Here is a 22562-nt window from a genome sequence, read left to right on the forward strand (position 1 = left end):
ATTCTTGTTTGCGAACAACTTGAACTCAAGAGAGTTAGCAATCGTCTTTAGATTCTTTATGATATAAGTGAATGCAGCACCGTGGAGGGTATTGTCAAGAGGAATCAGAGAGAGCTCCAAGACTTCAAGAGCATTTGAGAGATTAAGAGATCGTACTAGCTCGTTTCTGCATAGATCACGTAGATGTGGAATCTCATATTTGTCGGCTGCAACATAGAGTGACCTAAAGCATCTCACTGCTTGGAGAGAAAGATAAGAGCCGTCGCTGTAGATGAACTTAACTAAAGCCTCTAACTCTTCATGTTTCAGCTCGAAAGTGACTGACCCGCAGGATCGTACATAATTGTACATAATTGTATTTTCTTTGTTTTTGGATCATTTTCTTTTTCAGATATGGGTCCAACGCCCATGCTGTCCTGACCGGTTGAGGTGGAGCTTTGAACTCGTCTAATTCGAAATACAACAACAACACAAATAATCGCTGATAGTGAATAAGCATTTCAAGTAAGAACCACTGTCTAATACAAGAGTTGAATGATGGTGATGAATAAGAGGTACAAGATAAAGTTAAAGATTAGACCAAGATAAGTTTGTGTGCAAAGATAGCTGAACCCTCATCACTGTCCATTGCCTTTAGTCGTACATCGACTTGCCATTGCTCTTCCAAAGCCTTTGCAAATCCACGCACGAAAATATCTTTGTTGGACCTTCTTGTCATATCTGTATGATCAGGGCCGGCTCAGTATCACCAGAGGCCCTAGGGCAAAAAACAATAATTTTTCTATATTTTATAACTAATTTACTTTAAAAATTGTTTTAAATATTATTAACTGTAAATTTTTAATTTTAAAAGCAAATAAACTGATTCTATCTATTTTTATTTTAAAAATAAAGTAAAAATATATTTATTATTAACTTTTTATCATATATTTTATATTTTAACCAATATTATATAATATTTATTAGAAAAATAGACCCTTAATATTACTAAATTTTCCAGATTTTGAGTGGGCCCTAGGGCCAATGCATTACTTGTCCCTGGTGTTAAGCCGGCACTGTGTATGATACCTAATAATTTTAATAAACTTTGGAGAGTTTATATAGATAAAGAGAAGAGTGATTTACACTATAGGGCAGTTTATGAGTTTTTATTACATAATAGAGCACTTATTGCTCCTAAGGTAGTTTTTTGCAACTATAAGCTAACTTACGTTTATTCTTCTAACTAAATGGGTCCCACTTTAATTAAACTTATGTTTCTTCTTTCTCTATATCAATCAATTCTGGTTTTAATGGCAAAAAATCCATCGTTCTTTTTTGCTTTCAATTTTCCATTATACAACAACTCAATCCCAAAATAAAATATGGAAAACAAAGATTTTAATGGCTATCGGAATTTCAACCAAGCCGACAAAAAATGCGGTGGCATCACAATACAGACGATTGGGGAACCCGGGGTAAACATTTGGTGTAGAAGAGCTATGGCGATTTGGATATAATCTGTCCCAACTCGAAAATTACAATTTTTTTTTGCCTTTTTTTATTTATTTTGGACTCTAGTCGGTTAATCTATATAATATTTGTAAGTTTTGGAAGTAAAAAAGCAAAAAATAATGAAGATTATATCCTAAAAATCAATGGTGGCTATGAAATATATTTGCAGGAAACACAGAAAACCCTCATATGAAGAAGATGAAATTATTACGAAATTGCTCCTAACTAAAAAACATTTTTAAAAAAATTAGATGACGTGGATGTGTACATAATGTTAGTGTACACGAGTACATTGGATGACCACATGGATGCGATGTGTACATAAATTGTATATGTACATTTGTTCGTGTACACGAATACATTAGGCGACCACGTGGATGTGTACATAATGTTAGTGTACGCATGTACATGTTAAAGAGAGAGATTTGTCTTTGTAAGTATAAGGACGGGGAAGCATGGCTGTGATGGTCGGAATCTATTACAGTGTTATACGGTGAAGCTTAGACAACAATGGAGTTTTCTTACATTTTTGTATATGGTCTTTTATTTGTTAGGTTATTATTAATTTGTCTCAAACTATCAAATTTTCAGTTTTTTTTATGAAATTTTTTTCTCCATCATTCGATCTATCTTTTGAGATTAGTGAAGGTATATCTCCGATGTTGATGTACAACTTATTTAATGTACACATGTTATCTTGTGTACGCTTTTTAACATATACACGTGTACATTCAAATGAACAAATAATAAATTCTAAACCTCATTAAAATTATGAGATATCACCCAGCTTGGCAGCTTGTACCATGTACAAGTAAAATGATGTAAATGTAGAATATTGAGCACTAGTGTACATTTGAATACATAGTGTACATATGTACACTTTATTAATAGTGTCCACATGTACACTCTTATGAATACAAGTAGCTCAATAATAAACTTAGCAACATGTACACTTGTTTACTAATATTTACATGTATATTCTACCATGGTACAACATTCAATTAGACATTTACTTATACACTTACACTGTTAAAACATTGTGCATATGTACACCATATATGTCAGAGTATCAAGGTATGTACACCATATTTGTCAGAGTACCAAAATATCCATTTAAGATCAAGCTATCAATGTATCAATGTTTTTACATGTATGAAACTATACATGTATCAAAATACATATACATGTAAACTATACATCTTAAAACATTGGAGTACACTATCCACATGTATACCAAAATTAAATATTTACATGTACATCATAGTTTTATGTCCACATGTACATGATAGTTCTATGTCCACATGTACACTGAAGTTCGACATCCACATGTACACGAGAGCTCTACATCCACATGTACACGAGAGTTCGTTCCACATGTACCGGAGTTCGTATACATAAACATTAAACATGTAGATCTTCTAACTTAGCGCAATACCAGTTTAAGTGGAATGATACTTGATAGGTACACAGTGTGTCAAATATTGTCAATGTGTACACATATATTATACAGTCCACATGTACAATATTATACGAAATAATACATGTACATTGTACACTGTACATCATTCGAAGATGATACATGTACACTGTACATCATTCGAAGATCTGTACATGTGTACATGTTTATATGTGTTTATGTGCACATTTTCATTTGTGTACATTGTATATCATTAAAACAATGTACCGTACAATTATGTTATTCCACTAAAACCTCAAATCACATTATTTGGTTAAAAACCCAAAATCACATTTTGAATGATACTTGAAAGGTACTCAGGGTGTCAAATATTGTCAACGTGTACACATATATTCTATTGTCCACGTGTACAATATTATACGTAATGATACATGTACACTGATTCATTTTTACATATATCAAATTATGATATTTAATAATTTTAATGATTTTGAGTATACTTGCTAAAAAGATGTATTTAGAAGTTTTGATACATTTATTTTTCATTTCATCTTATAGGGTCTAAAACGCAAATTTAGAAATTTTAGGTTAACTGAAGAAGACTTATTTGCAAATCTAAAAGTTTTAGGGTAATAGTAAAAATATTTAAAATTACAAAGACCACATATGAAAATTAAATAATTTTTTTTTCAAGGTTCAACAATGGCGACCTAATCTCCAATGCAGCGGTGGCTTCCCTTTACGATCTACCAAAGGCACGAAGAGGGGCTGATATGATATAACCACGAACACCTCTTGGGACACCATAGAGGAGAGGCTGAGGGCACGACGTTGAGGCTTCCCATCGGATTTGATATACTGCAGAAGAGAAGATTTGTGTAGGAGAAAGAAAATTTATGGTTTGTGATGATAAATCAGTAATTATGAAATGTATTTTTAATTTAATCTGAATTTTGCAAAGATTATTTTTTGAAAAAAAAATTGAAAGCCAAAGATAAAATAAAGAAGATGAAAAATTTTCTCAGAAAAAAAGATAAGATAAGAAAAAGAGACGAAAGTTGATGCAGAAGATAATAGAGAGATGAAAGTGGGTCCTACCACTCACAGTATAGTTATGTTTCAACTTGAAAAGTTGAACGATATGTGTTGAAGTTAGAAAAAAGTGTGTTTGTAGCATAAACTGTCTTATTATGATATAAAAAACTTAAAACTGCCTTTGAGTGTAATTCTTTCTAAAGAGAAACCCCTACTTTCTTAGTGTTCCAAGCACTTGGAAACGAGGAGACATAACTCTCAATCAAGTCCCCAGGTTTACTCCTATATTCTCTGGGGAATAAATCAACGCAATGTTTTTGGAAAAGAAAAAAGGAAGAATTGTTGTTGGACTCATTCAGTTTTCTAAGTTTTCTTTTTTGTCCACCAAATAGCCAATTTTTCAAAAGTTTTTGGACAAATCTAAGTATTATTTTTTTTAGTTTCTGTCATAGATAGTACTCAAAATAGAATTTGCTCTCTGTCTTTGAAAAAATTATGATTAACTAGTTTAAAATTTACTTTTATTCTATTACTTTCCAAAATTACGTTTAACTAATTTAAAATTTTGTTTGGTTCCCAACAAAGTTCAACCCATTATATTTTCCATTTAAATTTATGTTATAGTTTCAAATACAAAAACAAAATCTAGAATATTAATCTTTTAAATACAAACAGAATATTAATTGATAAAAAATACTAAATTAGTCTCCATATTAAATCGTAAACGCTAAATCAAATCCTTAATCACTAAACTCAAATAGAAGTTGATTTCGTGGGTATTAAAAAGTATTCCTCTAAGATTTTTCTATCTCGAACCAAATAATGTAGTTCTTTTTCCCTTTAGAAATGCTTAATTCTTTTTAATAAACGTCTTAGCGTAAATGAAACAGATCCAAATACTAGAGTGCTAAGCATAAGTGAAGAACACTTGCACATAGAAGATATAACTAAGACCTGAAGATCGTTAAAAGCCACCCACAAAACTCTTTATAACGATAAATCCGCTGGTTCACAATGCAAAACAACATGGTGATGGATCTTATATTCTTCTTTCTTTGTTATTCAATACAAGAATACATCTTCTTGCGTATAAGTTACGAATCTATATAATCTGAATGTTCCTCGTACTCGTCGTACATATTCAAAACAAGTGTTGTTGGAAGGGTTAATCTTTGGCTCGTTTGCTCTGGGATTTACGCTTGGTAACGTCTAGACATCTCTTCCTCAACCGAATCCTCTTTGGAGTGACCTGAACACATTGAACAAAATAAACAATACATATGCATAAGAAGCCCACAAAAACAAAACATTCTCCATGGTTCATGATTGGTGATGAACAATGTTTACCTCAATAAGTTCATCTGAGGCAACGTATCCTATAGCTTCCTCAAGTGTCATCTGAATCGAAACAAATTCAAAAGTATGTCTCAAAATACAAGTAGAATCACAACACAAAGTTTAGTCACCAAGAAATGTCTCTATAGATGTTGTGAGAAAAGGGGGTACATACGAGGCGAGGTGGAGACAGCTTCACATTTTCGTCTTTGTTAGCAGACCGAATGTTGGTAAGCTCTTTGGCCTTAACCGGGTTAACCTGTAAGTGTGCAAAACGCAATTGAGCCCCTACGGTCAATTTATTGAAGATTTTTAAGTACAAAAGAGAGGTGGTGAGTCGAACCCAACTTACATCAAGATCAGTATCTCGTGAATGCTCACCGATGATCATGCCGTCGTATGACTGTTACAAAGACAGAAACATAAGATGGAGCATTTAGCAATAAATGTTCTAAACTAGGAACAACTAAAGCAATAAAGAAGGTTCTCACGTCCAGCCCTGGAGACACAAAAAGAGTTCCACGAGCTTCCAAACCCATCAGTGAATGAGATGTAATGGTTCCATATCCCATTGAAACCTGTTCCATCAACAATAATAATAAATTTCATTTATAACTACACAAAGGATCTCTCTCTCTTATTCAACAATCAACCATAAGACAACAAGCCTCATAGCTATGTATCAAGAAACGGAAAGAGTATCCACTAATTAGAGCCAGACACTGGAAAAAGGTATGCATAAACGTACCAATACTCCTTTCCTAACATTGCCAAGTGGACCTCGGTACTTTTCATATTCTGCAAAAGTTTATAATAAAATCGTTATTAATTGATGCTTAACTGAATTGATTGTTCGTAAAGAATAATAAACTGCGAGCAGAGAAGCTGCATACTTAGGAAAGCACGGTGCATGAATCCAGTTCCACGGGTGTCACTGCTAAACACACATCTGTACCCAACCAAACCTCTGGCACAACGCAAAGTATCACTTGGTTAAATTCTTCAAAAGGTATATGACTGATTGAGTATAAGTTTTATGAATGTAACTGAAAAGTTACTAAACCAACCTTGAAGGACAAGTTAATGACAGTCTCGTCCTACCATCATTTCCAGGGACAGGACCCATGTCCGTAACTTCAGCGCGTCTATGTGATAGAGCTTCCATCACTAATCCTACGTGCTCTTCATTAATCTCAATAATCACCTCTTCGATTGGTTCAAGTTTTTGTTTATTTTCAGTTTTGTACCTTAAAATCAGATATAGTAGAAACGATCAGAAAACATTAATCAGAAGAAGTTGTGGTGAAACTTAATGCAACACAAAACGAAATAAATGAAAACTCACATGACTTTAGGTGGTGAGACCGAGAGCTCAAAACCTTCACGTCTCATATTCTCAATCAAGATACCTGTTTGTTAGACACGAGAGAGATAACGTTTATTTCCCTTTTCACTGGTGAAGAAAGAATCAGTGAACACAAAATGAAAAAGTACAGACCAAGTTGAAGTTCTCCTCTCCCTTGGACTTCAAATGACTCTGACAAGCCTGGGATAACGTTAATGGCGAGATTTGTTTCAGCCTCTGCCAATAGCCGGTCCCCAATTTTCCCTCCAGTTAACTGCATCATGCATATTAGCAAACGCCTATCAACATGCCGAAACACATAACATTACTTCATATATTGCTTAGTGTGGGGGGACAAAGCAACTAAGAATACTAGCAACATATCAGAGTACAATGGCTAGGGCTACGTCTTATTGCTCAAATTAAAACATACTTGGGTGCCATCCCGACCAGCCAGAGGAGAGTCGTTGACACCAAACGTCATAGAAATTGTTGGTGGGTCCAGTTCAACAGCAGGGAGCGCAGTTGTGACCTGTAAGAAGAAGAAAAATTGAGTTAAGTTCAAGCTGCCTAAATTTTCAAATAGGGAATTTCACTTATTATTATTAACTAAAAGAATTTCAGTAGGGAAGTAGTCTATATAGATATTACCTCAACACTAGCCACCGTGTGACCAATTGATGGAGCTGTCAGACCAGCCATACAGATGATATCACCAGCTCCAGCAGCGTCAATTGAAACTACGGTCGTACCTTTCTTTTTCATTAGCTTCACAACCTATTAGAAAGATGTTTTTGTATCTGCTTAGATGAAACACTGCTGTTTACAAACACGGCTGACCAACAATAAAAGTAATATACAGACAAACCTTTGCTTCTTCTATTTTCTCAGAGCCGGTCTCGGTTTGGCGTAGTCCACTAATTTTGTCCCCTACACGAACAACTCCAGAAGATACTCTTCCAGTTAAAATACGTCCGAGATAGTAGTCCTTCTCCATCATTGAAACCTGCAAGTCAGAAGTGAAAATGCTAGTAAAATTTCATTGCCAAAGGCTTAAAAAGTTCAGACGTTCTAACCCCCCCAGACAAGAGTTACAAAGTACAAACATTTGAAAATCATGTGAACAGTGCTAGTCTACCTAGGCCACGGTTAGGAAACACATTTAATGATCAGCTATTTCATACTATAAGACAATAAAAAGAAAACGTAAAAGAGGTTGCAAAATTAGCAACCCAAGTTAAAAAATTCATCAGCTGGAGAGTTAAAATTACCAGCATTAGAAATGGCTCATCAAGGTTTGCTTTTGGTGGGGGAACATATTTAACTACAGCATCAAGCAACTGTGACATATTCTTCCCATCTGCAGGAGGTTCTTTGGTGAAGGTAGAAGATGCCCATCCTTCCTTTGCTGAGGCATAGAGCACTGGAAAATCTAGTTGTTCCTCTAATAAAGCAGAGAAGACACAAAATATTAATTAAGCAAAAAAAATGCTAGTATCATTTAAGTAAATCATAACAAATATATTCTACTGATATATATATATATATATATATATATTACCTGTAGCACCAAGATTTGCAAAAAGATCAAACACCAAACTCTCCACTTCATCACACCTCTCTTCTGATACTGGCAGCGGAAAAAAGGAGTAGGAAAGCATTCCAAGTAAAACATTAAAAAAAAAAAAAGGTAAGAAACACTTCACACACAGTGTTTCACAAAAAAAAAACAAAAAAAAAGAGGTAAGTGAATGAAGTACATACCTGAAGGTCTATCAACCTTGTTTAAGAGAAGAATAGGGCGTAGCCCATACTTCAAAGCCTTAGCAAGAACAAACTTCGTCTGTGCAAGAGGGCCTTCTCCAGCATCCACAACTAATATAGCTCCTTCAACCATGCCAACAACTCGTTCGACCTACATTTCAAATACACCATAGTCACAAAGGTTGTACAAATATATATACTACTCAAACAGAATGTGCTAATGCTGGATTGTCCAATTAGCACAAAGTAAATGAGATCATATGCCAGCTAGGCAGCTAGTAACTTAATCCTAGGGATATATAAAAGCCTAAACTTTCCAACAATTATACAATTTCTATTGTATTTTTTCAGTGAACAAGCAACTCTAACAGAGCATGATGAGAATCAATAATAATCTAAAAAAAGTAAACCTTTTTTTTAATATCAGGGAACAGTCACATACCTCCCCACCAAAATCAGCGTGACCAGGTGTGTCAACCATGTTAAGTTCATTGTCCTTCCAAAACACGGATGTCACCTGTCGGAAAAAAAAATCACATTAAAAAAAAAATCCAACTGTTATGTTCCACGGTAATAACAACAGACAAAAGAAGTAGAAAACGGACACAAATGACTCAAAGTCTTCGACTTTGTTAGTGGGTTTCAAAAGGGAATCTGATAAGTTCAACGAAAGGCGATACCTTTGAAGAAATGGTGATCCCTCGCTCCCTCTCGAGGTTGATCGAATCCATGGCACGCTCGTGCGGGATATCGGCTCCGCACTGACGTAGAATCCGGTCCATGAGCGTCGTCTTCCCGTGATCGACATGAGCTATCACGGCCACGTTACGGAGACGATTAGGATCCAGCGAGCTGCTGCTGCTGGGAGCTCCGGCGGAGGCGGCCGTGGAAGCGGTGGCGGCGGAGAAGGAGCGGAAGGAGGAGAGGGAGAATCTGGATTTGAGATGGGAAGATTGAGAGGAGGAGGAGGAGGAGAAGGATCTTCGAGTGGTGTTTGACCAGAGAGATCGAAGCAGAGGACCCGCCATGTCTGTCTGCTTCCCACGAAATGTGTGTTGAAGAAGAGTGATAGGGTTTTACGAGATCTGAAAAATCTTTAGGTGACGAAGACAAAGGGTTTTGTGTTTTTTTTTCTTCGTTATTTTGCAAAGTAAGATACGAAGTATTTTGGTTTTTCACTATTTTCCCTATATTTTGCAGTTGGATCTACTACACCCCATCACTGGAGTGATTCCGTCAACTGGTTAACAGAGCCCCCCTGTGCCTTGAACTTCTTGGGCCTTTCGGCCCTCTTTTGTATAAGATCTGTAATATTTCCCTCTTATTTGATTATTTATGTTGTTTAAATTTTTTTTCAATAATTCGGAGTATCCGGCGGATCGAATTGAGAATTAGATATCCACGACGCCAATCAAAATCTATTGCTCGTAAGGAGAATATCCATGTCGCATAACCACAGAATGGATAAAACTGAGTTGGTGCAGATTCGAATCCAGATTCTTTAAAAACACTGAGACGAGACCGACTACACCCATGTGATTGTTGTTTAAATTTTTACTAGTGACTTTATTTTATTTTTTTTTCTTCCGATCTTAATATTCTAAGGACATTAGCAGTAGGTTCATGTTTCTTTGGTAGTAGACGATCCTCAGCTGTAATTTGTATTCAGAAATTTCATAGGGATAATGTTTTATTCGGAATGCAAAATAATTTTGGTGTCTATTCTAATATATTTTTATCTTGGAAAGATATTGAAGGATTAAACCCACTTGAAAAATATGAAGTTTCTTCTTCATCTTTTGGATGATATAGCACCATAGTTATAAAGTCTCTCAACTTATAAAGACTATACATTTGGGTTTTAGTACCAAGGTCCAGAGTCTTAGATTTCAGATATTCCGGCTCCTTAAGCAAAAAGCTCTAATTGCTCCAGATTAAAAAAATCCGCTTTTCCTAGTCCATAGTCTTAGCAGACATAATATGATATAGAGTGAGCGAGCAAGTCCTCAAAAAATGTGTGGCCTCAACGAAGCTTTTGATGCTTCAAGGATGGCGCTCCCACTATGTGTGCAACTTCTGATGCAAAGATGATCTTGTTAACTTGATGAGTAGGCATACTTTCTGTTGCCCACAACATGATCCACAAAAATACTTTCAGCATTTGTAAAATTCATTGGCGATAAGTCAATACTTTTCCTTCAGCCTATTTTAGCAGCCATACAGAAATTCCTAACTTATTTTACTTTGACCAAAAGGAACTGTTTTTTTTCTTTCTTTTGAGACCAAAAAGAACCACCGTGTACTTAGATCATTAATTTTTAACTTCAGAATGGACTAATTTCTTAATAGAGTAATTGCATTATAGAGTTGAATGTTACTCTAACCCTATTACTATATTTTAGAGTGATGAATAGTGGACAAAAAATTATTACTTTATTTATAGAGTAATTTCATTTTTACTATCTAACGAAATGGGAAATAAAATAAATTTGAGGCATTTCTTATTTCAAACACAAGTAAAAAAATGGAGTAGAGTCAAAAATGCACTTAAACCATTGGAAGGAGTTTTTCTTTACAATTTTTTTTTGTCTTTTTGGTCCATTGTTCCTTTTAGACTTTCTAACAAAGCTGTAATTACAGTGTTTCTCTTTAGAATTTGAGCAGTAAACTATTGATGACCTCCTTTAATGGTATTTTAATAGATTTCATTTATATATAGTTAATTTTTACAGATCTTTAAAAAGATATGCCAAAGGAATAGTACTATAATATTTATAATTTTAGATTAACTATATATATAACACCCAAAAACAAATCTTTGATTAGTTGTCTAGGTTTTATATAGACCGTAATATTTGAAGAAGAAAATCAAACCCCTGAAATTTTCTTTGTAGGAAAAAAGTGAAAACAGATAAGACAGACTCTTCTGTTTGTAAAAATGCATTTTATGTGTTTACAAAATAATATATTAAAGTTTATTATAAATACATCATTTTATATAATTAATTATTTTCCATAATTTCAAACGAATCGTATTTTAATATATATATATATATATATATATAAACTAGTATTTCTAAAATTTACAATTTTCTTTATTAATTAATAAAATGTCAAAAATCTATTTTAAAACCTTTTTTATTTTAGATTTTAAAGAACAATGATTTAATCTCAATGATTTTAAAAACTTTTATGGCGGCTTTGTGATAAACTTAAATATTGTATGTAAGATATTTTTTATAACTAATATAAATAAATAAATGACAGATCATTTTTTTACATAGAGCTGTGAGTTCTTCTTCTTTCTTTTTTTTTGTTAAAAAGCGAGTCAAGAATTATTCCACTACGTTATAAGGACCAATTTTTTTATGTGTGTATGTTATAATGAGCAAATTTATTTTGTGAAAAAGTGACTGACAATGTATTTATGTTACAAAAAACAAAGTTCAGTCGCTTTATAACCTATAAAGCTTTATAGTTTTTTTCCTAGTATATCGTAAATATGTAATTATTTGTTTTCTTTTCCTTCCACATTTAATAGTAGATTGCAACACGTTTATTTATAAATCAATAGTAACATATATATATTAGAGTTTTAATATTTATACCCGAAATATATTTATATTGGCAGGTGCGAGTTCCTTTTTCCTTTTCCTGTACGGAATCCTTTTTTTTCTCTCATCCCAAAAGCTTACAAATACTATATAGGAAAGCTATCAAACAACGTAGTACTATAATGTTTAAACTGTTTTCCCCGCTATAATGGTTGATTATGTCATATCTAATATACAATGGCAATTAAATCACCAATTGACATCAAATCTTAAAGGGCCCCTTAAGTAATGGAGTAGAGTCAATGATCATAAAATTATAAGTCTAGTGCTTAAGATGGTAACTCGTCGACCATTAGTAGACAAAGGTACCTCCATATTTTGGATAAAAATGCCGAAAGTTTACTTTTAATAATATTATAGCTTCGTGACAAAATAATAATAATAATATTATAGCAAATATTGACAAAGATATAAACTTTACTCTACCCTCTCTGCTTCTTGTATAAGATTATTTTATTCGGCTGCACCTCACTTTGACCGTAAAGTTGTACATGATTATTTTCTTAATATATTACGAAGATATAATGTAATTTACATAATTTGATCAAAAAAATGTAATTTACATGAAAAGTCTTTATTTAAGGAAAGACACAGCTCACAAGTCTTTATTTAATGAGAGATCAAGTGTCAAATAAACCTGGTTAAATATTTGCTTAATAACACCCTGCGTCCATGTTCGAAACTATATCTTTCTTTCATGAATACTCTTTTCTGGAATTATTTGTTATCCTGGTATTTTTTGTAGTTATTTACTATCGGCGGGGTAAAAACAACTTTTGGATCACTCCTAATTATATTTGGAAATAATTTGATAAGCATATTTGGAACTTATATACCACTTAACCACAAATCAACCGTGAAGAACTTTTTTAAAATCAGGAGAGTTTTAGTAAGACAAAGTATTTAAAAATTTGGAAAAAATTTAAACATCAGGACCGGCTCAAATATTATTAGGATTTTTGGAATTATTAATTTAACATAATTAACTATTACTAGAATAATTAATAAAAAATTATGTGATATTGTTTATTTAAATTATAATAATAATATGGCATCTTATAGTAGTGTCTAAGAGCATTTCCAACCTCAATGCAAAATTTACTATAAAATAGAGTGAAGAATGCAGTCATGAACAAACAAAAAAAAACATTATTCCATATCGATCTTTTTGTTTGTTCATAACTGTATTCTTCGCTCTATTTTGCAGTGAGATTGGAGATGCTCTAAGTATAAATTTGATTGTTGGGTTTTTACAATTTCATGTCCAACTGTTTTCGCGAAGAATTAATACGATATTATTCATTTTAGATCCGAATACAAAGTCCGCATGAATTTGATTTTGTGCTCCTTTCCAAAACGTATTAATCAGAGTTGGACATTCATATATACTAAACATTATTTGTATAAATTCTAATGTGGAATTTTGCTTAACACTGATATTGTATATTAATAAAAAAAAATCAAAAATCCTTTTAAATTAAAATTTGGAGTGAAATTGGGACGGCTGCACTAATCACCCTCGTAGTAAGCCGGCACGAGATGTTCCACAACATTGGACGTTAGTTAGATAAGAAATGTGCTTGCGAGTGAGAGGTGTTGAGATTAAAGTGAAAAAAGTTATGAGGGATCAGGATGACGGAAACATCTTTGCAAGTTGGTATAATAAAATCATGACGACAAAATCTTGGGTGGGGAGTATGGCTCTGATTTTTTCCTTATGGACGTTATCCCGCAAAAATAAAATAGAAAATATAATCTTAAAAGGGCTTATACGTAACATATTTTTTCTGTGATTCGTCGTTTGATTATCATGCGCGCAAATAAACATAGTGAGCAAGAGATAAAGACTGACATTACTAGCTCCCTCAAAAAGTAATTCACAAATGAAAGTCAATTTATGAAACGTCACTAACTCTCACAACTTCAATGTACTGCTCCTAAAACTTTTTTTTTTGAGCAACTGATCTCTTTCAAACTTCTTTCAATCGTTTTTTCCTTGTTTTCGTACCTTCTGTTTCGTACTTCAAGATTGGACGTGTACGCGGCAACCACTTAATCATATAAAGGATATCCAGTATATATCATATATGACTTATTGTGATAACTGAATCTGAAAATAGCCGGATGAAACATTTATCTAAATCCCCAATTTTTTTGAAAGGATTTTACATAGATAAATACCCATAAATTATATTATGCTTAATTCAAGGTCACTAATTGTCTAGCCATCACAGGTCAGTAGAGTTGGTAGTAGCTCTATTTTTGTCACTAGTACTATTCGGTTTCAAGGTCCGTCCATTTTGTTTCGTCAGCATCAAATTCAAAACCCTTATATTTTTTTGTTTCTGTGGAAATTTACTTAGTCTCTTCGGGGAGCTTTGACGGAGTTAGACTGCTCTTGCTCGTTCCACCTCTTTTCAAACTTTTTTGTTTGGTTTAATCAGTGCTGATTCCGACTATTTCATATTCGTAGTAGTAACCTATTTAGTTTCAAAAAAAAAACCTATTTAGAATGCATCTGATGATTTCCCACGGTTCTCCTGTTTATAAGCAAATATCTCAAATTAACTTTATTAATTATCTCTTGTTATGTTGTTTTGTTGTATGGTATTTATTAAACCGTCAAAGATCCCTACAATTATTATTTTGTTACTGTTACGCTTAGCTCTGGATGCAATTGCCTAAACTTTTTTTATAATATAATAGTTTGGTTGACAAAGAGCCCCTAAATTATAAAAACCTTTTATCAAAATTCTTTAAAAAATGTTTTAGACTTCTGAAATTAGGGATGAATATAAGATCTGAATACGAAGAACTGAACTAAATCCAATTCGGAAAAGTAATACCGAACCTTAACCGAAACTGTTTAAATATCTAAAAAACCAGAACTGAATCGGATCCGAACCAAAATATTATGGATATCCGAATATATCCAAATCAGATTGATATACTTAAATATATTAGTTATTTTTAGATTTAATATCCAAAAATATCAAAAGATATAAGATTTTTTAAAATTATCCAAAATGCTTGAAAATAAATTCAAATAGTCAAAAGTAAATAACTAAACTAGCTAAAAATACTCAAAACACAAAAAAAAACTTAAAATATTTATTGGTTATCCATCTAAATATGCAAGTCAAACCAACTTTTAGTGTTAAATTTAGGTATTTTGACATATGTTTTTTTTTGTTTATGTGATCAACATAGACTCATGACGACTCTGCAAAGCAAACTAGTAAATCTACATCCGTATGAAAGAAAAACGATGGTTGTTTCCAAGCACTACGTGTGAGAACTGAACACCCTAGTATTCTCCTTTCTTGGTACATAATTGAGCTCTGAGTGGTTGGAATTCCTCCTAAGGAGCTTGATGTCTTCTAGATAACTTGGGAAGATAGATCATTCTTATGGTTTCGAAATAATCTTCACCAAGTGAGAGTAATTTGTTGCAAAAATGACATGATACATTTCGAAATAATCTTCACCAATTAAGAGTAATTTGTTGCAAAAATGACATGATACTGATGTAAGTTTCTCGTACATTATGTCGCCCAAGAGCGCCTATATTTCCGAGTGAAGAGATGAAAGATTGGCTCTGGCATTCCTTACTCCCATTAGTCCGCCAAAATCTTCAAGCGTACTGTACCAACCCTGTCCCAAGTGAATTTCATGTTGTTTTCATGATCTGTCCATAAAATACATCTTCCTCGAATAGATGGTAAACAAAAAGCATCTACATTCATAGTTTAAGCATATGTTATTCATATTTATATGTTATAAATTATTTTTACTTTTATATTTTTGAGAAAATTAAAGTATATATGAACTTTAAAATTTTTAAATAATATAAACGGGTTATCCAAACTCGAACTGAACCTAAATCGAAAATTTATAAATATTCAAATGGGACTGAAATCTTCAAATTCGAAAATCTAAAACCTAAATAAATCCAAACTGAACCGACTGGTTCCCAAAAGCCTATTCCTACCTGAAATCTAAGATTTGGCCCTGCTCAGTGCTCAACTGCAGTATATAAATCGTTTAAGGTTATTAGCTGAGCTCGAATTTAGGTTTTGCTTTACCAGTTATCACGAAGAAGCTAGGCCGGGTTATTGATGTCCCGTGTTATTTTATAGAAGTTACAAAACCCAAAACCTAATGGAACAAAGGAAGTTAACATGTACAGTACATTCACAAAACTCCAATATGTGTACGTTATTTATTCGCATTTATTTGATGTTGTGAATTTGGATAAGAAATGAAATGAATTGTACGCAAAAAAAATGAAAAGAATCGAGATTGAGACAGAACTATCAAGTTTGTGATCAATAAAACAAGACAAACCTTAAGAACTATTTTATATAAGCATCCGGCCCATGAAACTTTTCCTCTCAGCTTGAGAAGAGTCCCATTACACGTTGTACTACGTATAACTTCAAAGTGGAATATGCAAACAAAATATTGTTCGAAGCGTGAGATGAAGTGTATGTGTTCCGGCATAGTTTTTTGCAGTTAACAAATTTCCCAATTTATGAAAACCTACATATATATATATATATATATATATATATATATATATATATATATATGTGTGTGTGTATATATTTGCAGTTAACAAATTTCCCAATTTATGAAAACCTACATATATGTGTATATATATATCCACACACTGACAAAGTGGCAAAACGATTTCTACATAATCTCTGAGGAAAACGTGATCAGAGAATTTTCTTGTGCATTGATTTTTTTTACTTCAAACATTTTTTAGACACGGACTATATTAGAAACAAAGAAAAAAGGATTACTTGTTCAAAAAAAAAGGATTACTATATTTTGAAAAAAAAGCTGAGCAAACACGACACCTGAAATGCACCCGGCTCACTATCTCATGGAAGAATTGGGTATCTCCTCCTCTTCAAAGCTAATGATCTGCTTGATAATGTTTGTTCTACCTTTTTTATCTCAATCTAGTGTTTTACTGACTTCGTTGTGATATCCTTTGTAGATCTCCCTCTTAACCAGAATGATGCTTACGCATAAAGAAACCCAAAACTGAACATAAATAAGCAAATTAATTTAGTAAAACAGTAAAAACAGAAAATATGATTAAAATGAAAAGAGAGAAATGAACAGAACAAAAGTATTGAACTTTCCATCTATTTGACTATATCTTTCAATTAAAATTGTTTAAGTACTAAGCAAGATAAATTCAAGAATACATATTTGGACTTGAACTAGAAACTCTAATGTGTTTTTCATACATGTAGAAACGGTAAATTAATAATCTGTTAGACTTCTTCTATAAAGTTCCCCTTCCAACATAAATTATACTGCATAGTCCTTTGATGTATAAGATTAAGAAAATAATTACATGGAAATTTTTTGGGAAATTACCAATTATACCACTTTTATGATACCACTTTTAGTTTAATAAAAAGAATTGGTTTGTATATATGGGCCTTTCATAGCAAAAACGGCCTTTCAAGAACTCGTAGGGAAAAGGGAAATGACATCGTGTGGTTCGATCTGTAGGCATTACATGACAAGCCAAACTTGATCTGACTAGATCCCAACTTAGTGCATATATGATCATGGCACACACTTGAACGAAAAAAAACTTAATTTAATCACAATGTTGCGATAACCAGTGCCTCAAAAGTAGTTTTCTTAAGTTATTTATAATAATACAAAACAAGTCAACATTCGTTAAGCAATGGCTCAACTATATATAAACCTATAGCTGGAAGCACCTAGGGTATCACATTTGACTAGCTCTAAGAAGGATTAATTAAGAAGGATTAATCACAATTAATTGAATATGGCAAGTTTCATCAAGTTATGGGTTTGCCTTATATTGCTTCTACTCGAGCTCTCGGTGCATCAATGCCGGCCACTGGTTAGAGAAGAGAGGCCTTCAGATTCGGGGAACATAAGAAAGATGATGAGATCTAAAGGCAACGAAACAGTCCTAGGCCATACCCTTGATTCAAAGCGACTTAGCCCGGGTGGACCGGACCCTAGACATCACTAAAAACCTGTGTAATTGGTATATCCTTTGGTGAGGTTTTCAAGCTTGTAACGTCAATAGAGGCTTTGCATATGGGTTCTGTGGTGTAACCCTAAGGTTACCATCTTATTAACATTGACATCAAATTATCTTGAATTAGAATGTATGTGTGTTCATCTAAACCAAGCGTACTAGATATTGTGCTTCTTTTAATATTCACCGGGTTTCTTTTGTGTTTACCAAAAACTATGAGGAATGGAATATATATGATATATCTCTTTTTCCTTTGTCTAAAATTAGTACGGATGGTTATTGGTTAGTTGAATGACCACCATGCACAAGTCCATGGGTTTAATTATATCATTTCAAAATCTAATTTTTTTTTGTAAACTATTTCAGAATCTAATTTCGTTCACCTTATTCGCAATTCAAATAAAGTATCAGATTATAACAAGTACGTATTGATTTCTACTGAACGCATTTTAAAACTTAAACCATATTGCAATTTTGAAGTCTCGGCAGTAAAAGCTACATTTCTTATTAATTTATACTATTCTAATTGAAAAATTACTCCCTGCTGGTCTAGTTAGGATATTTGGAAGATATTTTAAAACGATCAGGCTTTGCTAATCACTCATCAGAATAAATAAAGGAAGACATTATTAAATACTTTTTAGTGTGGAGTACGTACTCTTTATTCAATAATCCCACTACTTTTTTTGCATAGATGTATGTCACGACAAAAATCGTAATCAGTCGAAAGTGGATGCTAAACACATACGTTAATCTGAGAAAGTACATTGCACGCATGCATCTCTCTCTCATATATTACTATACACACATATATATATATATATATATAACCTGTAGCAAAGAATTTCTCTACCAACTTGGGGCAGTGTAGAATTCAACCGTCACTTGACTATAGGTTTGAGAGAGTTTTCAGAACTTAGCTTTTCTGATATACCAAACCAATCAAAAATAGATCTAATTTTAATATGATATCTAATTTCATAAACTAAATACAAAAAAGCAAAGAAAAAAAAAACTCAAAATCCGGATTGAAGAGCCAAGAAATATTTTTATAAACTAACAATCTAGATCTCATCTCAAAGCTAAGAAATATTTTATCATTAGTGCGTGGAGTTTCACTACAAGAATAATAAACCGATTTTAACTACAACCGGGATTTAACCACTAAAGCAATGAAGGGTTCAGTGATAAATGTATATTTAAAACAAAACAGAAAATTTTCAATGTCAAATTTATTATTGATTTTTTAAAAAATTGTATTTGTCAGATCACATTGTTAATCATTTAAATGTGTTTTTCAAGAACTATTTTGTTATTCTTTGATGTGATGAATCCTATCAGCATATTTGATAAACTTTATTTAATAAAAGAAGTTTTAGAAAGGAAAAATATAGAAAAATATGACAACAGAAAATAAAAGTATACGTTCCGTGAAAAGTATGATTAATTATTGCTCAATTTTAATCTCATTGGGTTATCCACATGTGACTTTTTCGTATTAGGTCATCTCTAACTTGCCCGAACACGATAGATTAGAAGAAAAAAGCAAACGACCTTTGCTGCGTACTAATGCTTACCAACTCGAATGCCAATTTCATTGTCGTGTTTGATTACTATTTTTCCCTTTTTCTTTTATCTCTTATTTGGCATTTAATATTTGGTTATTAAAAAAAAACTTGGTTATTCAAACTCTTATCTGCAAAGATGACGTAATCAAATCCAGTATTGGTAGTGGCAAAAATCAAGGGATATGTAAACATGCTTTTCTTTTAATTCGACTTTTATTGAGAACATTTTTTTTTCTTTTACTTAGCCAATTGAATGAGTTATGAATTTGGACTCTTCTTGTTGAGTAATATCGTTGTATGCTTCATTGAGAGTTCGAATAGGAACTCCTGAAAGCAGATCAGACTTTACAGAGCCTGAGAGCCATATAAAATCAAGTCCCTAGAAAAACTAATGCAATTTGTCATTTTCACGTTCTTTCATTACCTCAACCATTTTATTGACGTGTTGATAATAGTGTAGTGATTTCCAGTGTCTTGCCATAGTAAGTTTCAACCACCAATCTTTTTTTGGCGACATGCTATATGAGTGCTATTTTGGTAACTTGCAATTCATTTAAAACAAGTAATGAACATGGCTGTCTTTTTATAGATCTAAATATTTTAATAATAAGAGAATTTTTTTTGTCAAATTAATCGAAATGGAAATACCGCATTAATAATTTAGAAAATAATGTCTAATATGTAATAATGTCAAACTCTGATTGGAATGAAATCTTTTGGGAAGAAGTGCATGAACAAATCCATACAATACCAACTAGACTTAAAGTAGACAATACTATATTAAACCGTAAAATTAGAGTTGGAATATTGAAAATAGTATCAGAGCCAGTATAACAAAATTCTGAAGAAAGGACAAAAATACCCATTAAACTCAACGAACCCACACATCCATGGGAAAGGTAGGCATGTGAAAATACCAATAAATAAGATCATGAAGTTTTAGTTGTGGGACGAGGATCTTTAAGGTAATCTCACAATTAACGTTTGTGTCCAAAATTTCATGGTAACAAGAATATAAAAATTAGATGGATAATTCCTAATAGTGTTGCAAAAATTTAGGTGGTGATGTCATAAGGGTGTTTTGTAAGGGTGGTGAATAAATCTTAATAGTGTAACAAATACTACGTGAACGGTGGAACAAGATATTGTGAGATTAATCAAAGTTCCCATAAGAAATATAGTCAACTCATGTCTAGTATATACAAAATGACTAGTTCTTGTTAGATTAGAATGAGATCTCTTGGAAAGAAATCTAAGAACAAATCCATGTGAATCGTGCCAATTGGATGATATCATATTAATAGATAAAACTAGAGTAAGAAATAGACTGGAAAATGCATAATATATTTTATTGTAAAATTGAATCTATAGTATATTTTATATACGTCATAAGACTTCTAGGAAATTTTCCATGAATTCAGAGAACTTCGAGGAAGTTTTCTAGCGCATTATATTTTAGAAGACTTTCGAGAAGACTTCCTAGGAGTCTTCCAAAGTCTGATCCAGATCTGAAAAACCTACATATCCAAATTCTATTCAAAAAAATTTGAATATTCAAAAACGTTCAATTGATTTTAAAACAGAGAAAATGAGTGGAATATTAGATATATCTACCTTTATAAAAAACACAAAAATACATATATAAAATTTATAGATTTCCTTTAAATGAGTAGAAGATCAAAACCATGTGATTCAAACCCCGAAAAAATATATTAGTGAGAAAGACATGAGACAAAAAAATGAGAAATTGATATAAAATTTGGTATTTTTAAGTTCAAAAAGATTAGAGAGAGGCTAGAAAGTTTTATAGTGAGAAATATTACATTGTTGCAGCCAATTTAGAGAAAGAGAAAAAATGTGTAAATTTTCTATTATATAGTGAAACAAAAGTTTCCAATTACGTTAAATAACTTTGATTCATAAGACTTCCTAGAAGTTTTCTAACAAAAAAAACACACAAAAATACTTTCTGGAAGTCGTCTAGATCCTAAATATAAACTCTGAACTCAGATAACTAACTAAATATAAACAAACAATTCATTACACTTATATTCAACTTAAAAGGTTTTTAATATACAGAAAACTAAACGCATATAAATCTTTTTTTTTGATCAAAAACTAAACGCATATAAATCAAAATTTATTCTGAGAAGACTTTTCGAGGTTATTCTTAAAAATGAATTCAGGTTTTTGTTTGGTCATAAGGGGTGATTGTATTTTCACAAGAATTTTAGGCTAGTTTTGTATTTGATTGAATTTTGTGTACATTTTTGCATTTAAAATCAAGTTTTGATTCATATTTGGCAAGTTCCTCTACGGGCATCTCTAAACTCACTCTATTTTCACTCTAAAATAGAGTTGAGAGTAAAAATGCTCTAATTATACTCTATTTCTCACTTTATAATACAGTGAAAAATATGTTTACTCCAAATATAGAGTAACTTGTTTATTTTTTGTTCATCACTCTATTTTTTACTCTAAAATAAAGTACTATTAGAGCAAACTCCAACTCTATTATAGAGTTACTCTACTTTAGAATAAAAAATAGACTAAAACATTGGAGATGACAAGACATCTCCAACTACACTATATTTTTCACTATAAAATATAGTTTAGAATAATTTGACCAAAAAAATAGAGTTTAGAATAAAAATACTTCAATTATATTCTATTTTTCACTCTACAATGTAGTAAAAAAGATTTAATCTATATATAGAGTAAATTGTTGTTTTTGTTCATCATTTATTTTTTATTGTAAAATAGAATACTGTTGAAATATATCACAAATTTATTATTAAATTATTCTATTTTATAGTGAAAAATAGAATAAACCATTGAAGATGGTCTAATTAATATGGACCATATGCAACACTGGTTGTTAGTTCGCATAACCGAGATCATCACAATTGTAGAGAACATATGGTGAGATTGTTTTTTTATTGTTTCA

General features: G+C 32.1%; 2 protein-coding genes across 2 annotated transcripts; one reads left to right on the forward strand and one right to left on the reverse strand.

Annotated features, from left to right (window-relative positions):
• Nucleotides 1–4907: 4907 nt before the first annotated feature.
• Nucleotides 4908–9505, reverse strand: LOC108848572 (uncharacterized). Its single transcript, XM_018621965.2, has 18 exons — nt 9071–9505; nt 8833–8907; nt 8391–8541; nt 8188–8256; nt 7898–8070; nt 7495–7632; nt 7278–7403; nt 7060–7158; nt 6780–6900; nt 6627–6690; nt 6349–6528; nt 6175–6248; nt 6030–6079; nt 5773–5859; nt 5634–5684; nt 5457–5540; nt 5294–5344; nt 4908–5195 (listed from the first exon to the last, which is right to left on the reverse strand). The coding sequence occupies exons 1-18, from the start codon at nt 9416–9418 to the stop codon at nt 5112–5114; spliced, it is 2025 nt and encodes a 674-aa protein (XP_018477467.2). The 5' UTR covers nt 9419–9505; the 3' UTR covers nt 4908–5111.
• Nucleotides 9506–17825: 8320 nt separating this feature from the next.
• On the forward strand, nt 17826–18228 carry LOC108853505 (CLAVATA3/ESR (CLE)-related protein 4). The gene has a single exon (XM_018626922.2). The coding sequence runs from the start codon at nt 17826–17828 to the stop codon at nt 18036–18038; it is 213 nt and encodes a 70-aa protein (XP_018482424.2). The 3' UTR covers nt 18039–18228.
• The last annotated feature ends 4334 nt before the right edge of the window (nt 18229–22562 follow it).

Source organism: Raphanus sativus, chromosome 4 (genome assembly GCF_000801105.2).
Source record: "Raphanus sativus cultivar WK10039 chromosome 4, ASM80110v3, whole genome shotgun sequence".
Classification (NCBI taxonomy): domain Eukaryota; kingdom Viridiplantae; phylum Streptophyta; class Magnoliopsida; order Brassicales; family Brassicaceae; genus Raphanus; species Raphanus sativus.

Coding starts and splice junctions, on each gene's coding strand:
- LOC108848572 (XM_018621965.2), bottom strand. CDS start 9,418: ATGGCGGGTCCTCTGCTTCGATCTCTCTGGTCAAACACCACTCGAAGA. Junction 8,257..8,390: donor CAAGGTTGATAGACCTTCAG/GTATGTACTTCA, acceptor TTCCGCTGCCAG/TATCAGAAGAGAGGTGTGAT. Junction 7,404..7,494: donor AGAAAATAGAAGAAGCAAAG/GTTTGTCTGTAT, acceptor TCTTTCTAATAG/GTTGTGAAGCTAATGAAAAA.
- LOC108853505 (XM_018626922.2), top strand. CDS start 17,826: ATGGCAAGTTTCATCAAGTTATGGGTTTGCCTTATATTGCTTCTACTC.